The sequence below is a fragment of the Cupressus sempervirens genome, chromosome 1, assembly GCF_028749045.1.
Source record: "Cupressus sempervirens isolate cs-2001-9-10 chromosome 1, ASM2874904v1, whole genome shotgun sequence".
Taxonomy (NCBI): domain Eukaryota; kingdom Viridiplantae; phylum Streptophyta; class Pinopsida; order Cupressales; family Cupressaceae; genus Cupressus; species Cupressus sempervirens.
In genome coordinates, this window is record NC_143118.1 from 228973117 (window position 1) to 228977943 (window position 4827).

The following is a 4827-nucleotide window of genomic DNA, read 5'->3' on the forward strand; positions in this document are numbered from 1 at the left end:
TCTTCGGGGCCTTGTCAAGTAGAGAGCTTGGAATGAGCTGTAAGGGATGCTTTGGTGGGCATCAAGGGAGCCGTTTGTAGTAGGAATTGTCCTATCATGTATGAGTAGGTTTTAAGCTTGCATCCTGGTTTGGAGGGAGATCTTTTATACCTTTAGAGATCCACTCTACAATATTGCGTTAAAAGGATAATATTAGGTAAAATTGGAATCACAATACTATGAAGTTAAAAAGGACAATAGTAAGTAAAATTGAAATCACAATTTGAATATTTTGTGAGCACTTAATCATCAATTTTGGAATAGAAACAAGCCTTCCTAGAAATACCTTATATGAACAGTACAGGGGGAATAGACTCTCAATAGCATAAGTAGTTGAAAAGTATTCATTATCATAGATGCATATAAATGAAATAGCAACCTTATCCTAGAAGGAAGAAAGTCTCTTTTTGGCTACCCTTAAATATCACACACAAAAAGAAGAATTAGATGCATATAAATGAAATAGCAAGCTTATCTGTGAAGGAAGAAAGTCTCTTTTTGGCTACCCTTAAATATCACACTAAAAGAAGAATTAAGCTTGGGAAAAAAAATCAAATTCAACTATTTAACACTTTTGATATAGAAATTTAGTGTGTAATGTTTAAACTATTCCCCTATCTTTCGTGATTCGAAAAGATCAGTTGGGTGTGGACTGCACCAGTGGAATTTGAAACACTTGAAAAAATTGGTGATTTGCAATCTCGACATGTGCAGACCTGCAATTATTGGAGAAATAGGCCAAGCAGACCTCACCTTTCATAACCCAGTTCACGGTTTGACCTTCTAAATCTCTGTGGAGCCTCCATGTTATTGGGTGTTCGTACTCATCTCCTCCAAACAACACCCCTCCTTGTGCTGTGAAAGCTTTGCAGGGTTTCGAATACCTATCGCCAGACCAAGTCTTGGACTTGAAGACTAAAAACTTTTGAGGCTTATAATTAGACACCGCCTTTCCCATAGCGCTATCATAGAGAGTCCATTCTCCATCTACATGTGGCCTGTTGGCGGAGGATTGCTCAAACACCCAACTGTTTATGCTTGTTTCGGATGTGACGGCTTTGGAAAGCTTCAAACCAGGGTGATTTGGCGGTTCAAAAGTGGCCTCCACGGTTTCCCCTCTCCCAATATCTGTGATGGGATTCTGTGATGATTTGCCCAATGAAACAGAGTGGACATGGGATTCAACTACAGGTCCTATAGTTATGCCAATCTTTGCTGGAAAGTGCCGCTCATCTTCAAGGCTTGTTGGAATTGACTTTTGTTCCGGTGACGGATCCAGTCGAATTACATTGCACTCAACATTATCATTTTCCACCCTAACCTCAATAAAGTCTCTGAAGATGTTAACCACATAGCGGAATTGAATGACACATTGCAGCTGCTGGTAATTCAAGGCGTTGCAGAGTTGCTTATCAGCAAGCCGTCCCTCGCCCATTCTGCGCATTGACAGTATTCGACTGTAGCTGTTGATGTTCCAGAATCCCGAAAGACTTGAACTGCATTAGGATATTCTAAAATCATTATTTCCCCCTTTATTATCAATCTCGCCGTGTAATAAGCACTTGCAAGTGAACTCGGCAGAAAAACGCCTTACCACATAACCAGTTGCACCAGGTCCTATGAGTGACAAAATATTCTCTACTCTATGACAAAACAATTTCTGTGCTTCGCTTTCGGAGATTTCAGATCGGAAATGCACCATAAAAGAATATCAAGCGAGTGAAAAGAGAGAGTTGAATGCTTGCTTGTACTTCGCAGATTCAATTGTCCTCAGCTGGGTTTTCGTTTGCTGGAGCTTCACGAGATCTGGATCGAAGACTTTTAGATGCACACATGCCCACAGGTTCAAGAATACCTGAAACGTGTTACTCTGGCGTGATTCTAATTCAACAATCCCAAGATCAAAAAGTTTATGAATAGCCGAGGAGAGAGAGAGGGAGATTTTATCGCAAGCTATAAATTCGGATGAAAGGAAGAGTGAATTTGCTGGGCCAAAATGAACGTTTAGCGGAAGGAATTCACGCTTCTTTGATTTCTTCTGGTCGAGGTGGCATACGCAGTCATAAATGTCTGGAAATTGAGAAGTCTGAGTCGGAACTCCTGTGATTGACAGAATTTCCTCTGCTCTACGACATGGCAATTTATCCACCCACCTTTCGAAGATTTGAAATATGGAATAATACAGAAAGGAAAAGCAAGCAACTGAAAAGAGAGAGTTAAATACTTGCTTGTATTTGGCAGGTCCAATTGTGCCCAGCGGGATGTCCATTTGTGGGATGTCGTTACAGTCGAAGGCATTGCAATACACACGTACAAACAAGTTGGAGAATGGCGGGAACGTGTTCTTTAGGTGGGCTTCTTGTCCAACAATCCCAGTAGAGCAGATTCCAAGACTAGAATGCCTACCCATATCCGACGAGATAAAGAGACCGACGTTACTAATACCTTGAAATTCGGATTCAAGGAAAAGTGATCCTGTGTTGTCAAATGAATCTGCGTCGCCAAAATAAATGTTCAGCGAAAGCGGAGGACATTTATGTCCTGACCGGTAGAGACGGCATATCCAGTCGTAAACGTCGTTAAAATCAGTCTTCGACTCTCCCGCTGTCCAGAACTCGGCCCCGTCCATTACTGGTTTGCTCATCATTTTTAGCATGATCTTTTGTTTCAGGCCAACCTTCGGACTTTAATATGCAAGGCCGATAAATCTCTGAACTATTTGAGATGAAATATTACAGTCGACTCAGTCTCAAACGACGTCTTCTGATGGGTTTCGCAGCCAACTTGCACGCGGTTTCGACTAGTATTCAATCTATATCCCATTAAGTCAGTGCGTAGAAATTGTTAAAATGTAAAAGTCTATTGAAAATGGGTCATTATATTGGATCAAATCTGAAGTCAATGGTATCACTTCCTGTGGGTCATCCAACATTATATATACTAGCTTATATATACTTCTATATATATTACGCCGAAAGCAATCGTTCTCGAGGTGCCTATTTTCATTTAATTCCAAGGTTATTTTAATCACAGGTGGGATTTATGAAAATGAAAATAGGCGCCTCGAGAACGACTACTCTCGGTGTAATATATAGAGGTATATATAAGCTAATGGCAATCGCAGCGCAACAGGAAAAGTATTTTCAAATTTTTTCTATTTTTTTTAAGGTAAGTGCTGAATTATTTATTTCTTTTTAAATACAATTGTATAAACTTACTATAAAATTATTCTTGAATATTTTATTTTTTAATTCTATATATGGTGTTTATTTGCATCACTTTAATTTAGTTTTATTTTAAGCATATTGTTACCTAAAATGTTATATTGAAGAGTAGAGTTATAGTTAGGGTTAGCGTTAGTGTTATGGTTGGGGCTATTGTTAGGGTTTGATTTATGGATAGGGTTAGAGTTACGGTTAGGAATAGAGTTACAATTAGAGTCAGTATTAGCATTAGGGTTAGGGCTAGGGTTATTTTTAGGATTATGAATCTTGCTAGGGTTATAGTTAAGGTTAGGTTTAGAATTAGAGTTAGAGTTAATGTTAGGATTAGCGTTAGAATTCGGGTTACAAAAATAGTTAGGTTTAGAATGAGAGTTAGGGTTAGGGTTAAGGAAAGGGCGAGGGTAAGAATAAGGGTTTAGGTTAAACATATAGTTAGGGTTAGGATTAGAATTAGAGTCAGGGTTTGAGTTAGAGGTAGAGTCAGAATTGGAGCTTGAATAAGGGCTAGAGTTAGAGTTTAAATTAGGGTTATAATTAGGCTGAGGGTTAGGGTTAAAATTAGATTTATGGTTAGAGTTAGAGAAAGGGGTAGAGAAAGGGTTAGTTTTAGGGTGATGGTTAAGGTTAGGTTTATATTTAGAGTTAGGGTTGTATATAGAGTTACATCAAGGTTAAGGTTAGGGTAAGGGTTTGAGTTGGGGTTAAGGATAGGGTTAGGGCTATGGTTTTCATGTAGATTAAAGTAAGGGGTAAGGTTAGAGTTAGAGTTTTGAGTCAGCGTTAAGGTTAGAGTTAGGGTTAGGTTACAGTTTTAGTGAAGGTTAAGCTAAGGATTACGGTTAGGATTAGAGTCTAATTATGGTAGAGTTAGATTTATAGTTAGGGTTATATTTAGGGTTAGAGTTAGGGGTAGGATTATGGTTTAGAAAAAGTAATTTTCTTTTTGGCATATTGTAATGTAAAATGTTATAGTCAAACATAGATATATGGTTAGGGACAAAGTTACCATTACAATTAATGTTAACATTAGGGATAGAATAAGGGTTAGGGTTAGCATTAGGGTTAGGGCTAGAGTTAGGGTTAGGGTTTGAGTTATGGTTAAGGTTAGGGTTAGAGTTCCGGTTATGGTTATTGTTAGAGTTATGGTTAAGGTTTGGGTTAGAGTTATGTTTATGGTTAAGGTTAGCGTTAGAGTTATGGTTATGGTTAAGGTTTGGATTAGAGTTATGTTTATGATTAAGGTTAGAGTTAGAGTTATGGTCATAGTTAAGGTTAGGGTTAGAGTTATGGTTATGGTTAGGGTTAGTGTTATAGTAAGGCTAGGGTTAGGGTTTGAGTCAAGGTTAAGGTTAGAGTGAAGGTTAGGGTTTGAGCCAAGATTAAATTAAGGGTTAGGGTTAGGGTTAGAGTCCAATTATGGTAGTGTTAGATTTAGGGTTAGAGTTATGCTCATAGTTAAGGTTAGTGTTAGAGTCCAATCATGGTAGTGTTAGATTTAGGGTTAGAGTTATGCTCATGGTTAAGGTTAGTGTTAGGGTTAGGGTTATTATAGGGCTCGAGTTAG

General features: G+C 38.3%; 1 protein-coding gene across 1 annotated transcript; it reads right to left on the minus strand.

Moving 5' to 3' along the window:
* Positions 1–676: 676 nt before the first annotated feature.
* LOC149577002 (uncharacterized) lies at positions 677–1741 on the minus strand. Its single transcript, XM_089795636.1, has 2 exons — positions 1602–1741; positions 677–1502 (listed from the first exon to the last, which is right to left on the minus strand). The coding sequence occupies exons 1-2, from the start codon at positions 1739–1741 to the stop codon at positions 677–679; spliced, it is 966 nt and encodes a 321-aa protein (XP_089651762.1).
* Positions 1742–4827: the final 3086 nt, after the last annotated feature.

Coding starts and splice junctions, on each gene's coding strand:
- LOC149577002 (XM_089795636.1), bottom strand. CDS start 1,741: ATGGTGCATTTCCGATCTGAAATCTCCGAAAGCGAAGCACAGAAATTG. Junction 1,503..1,601: donor TCTGCCGAGTTCACTTGCAA/GTGCTTATTACA, acceptor GAACATCAACAG/CTACAGTCGAATACTGTCAA.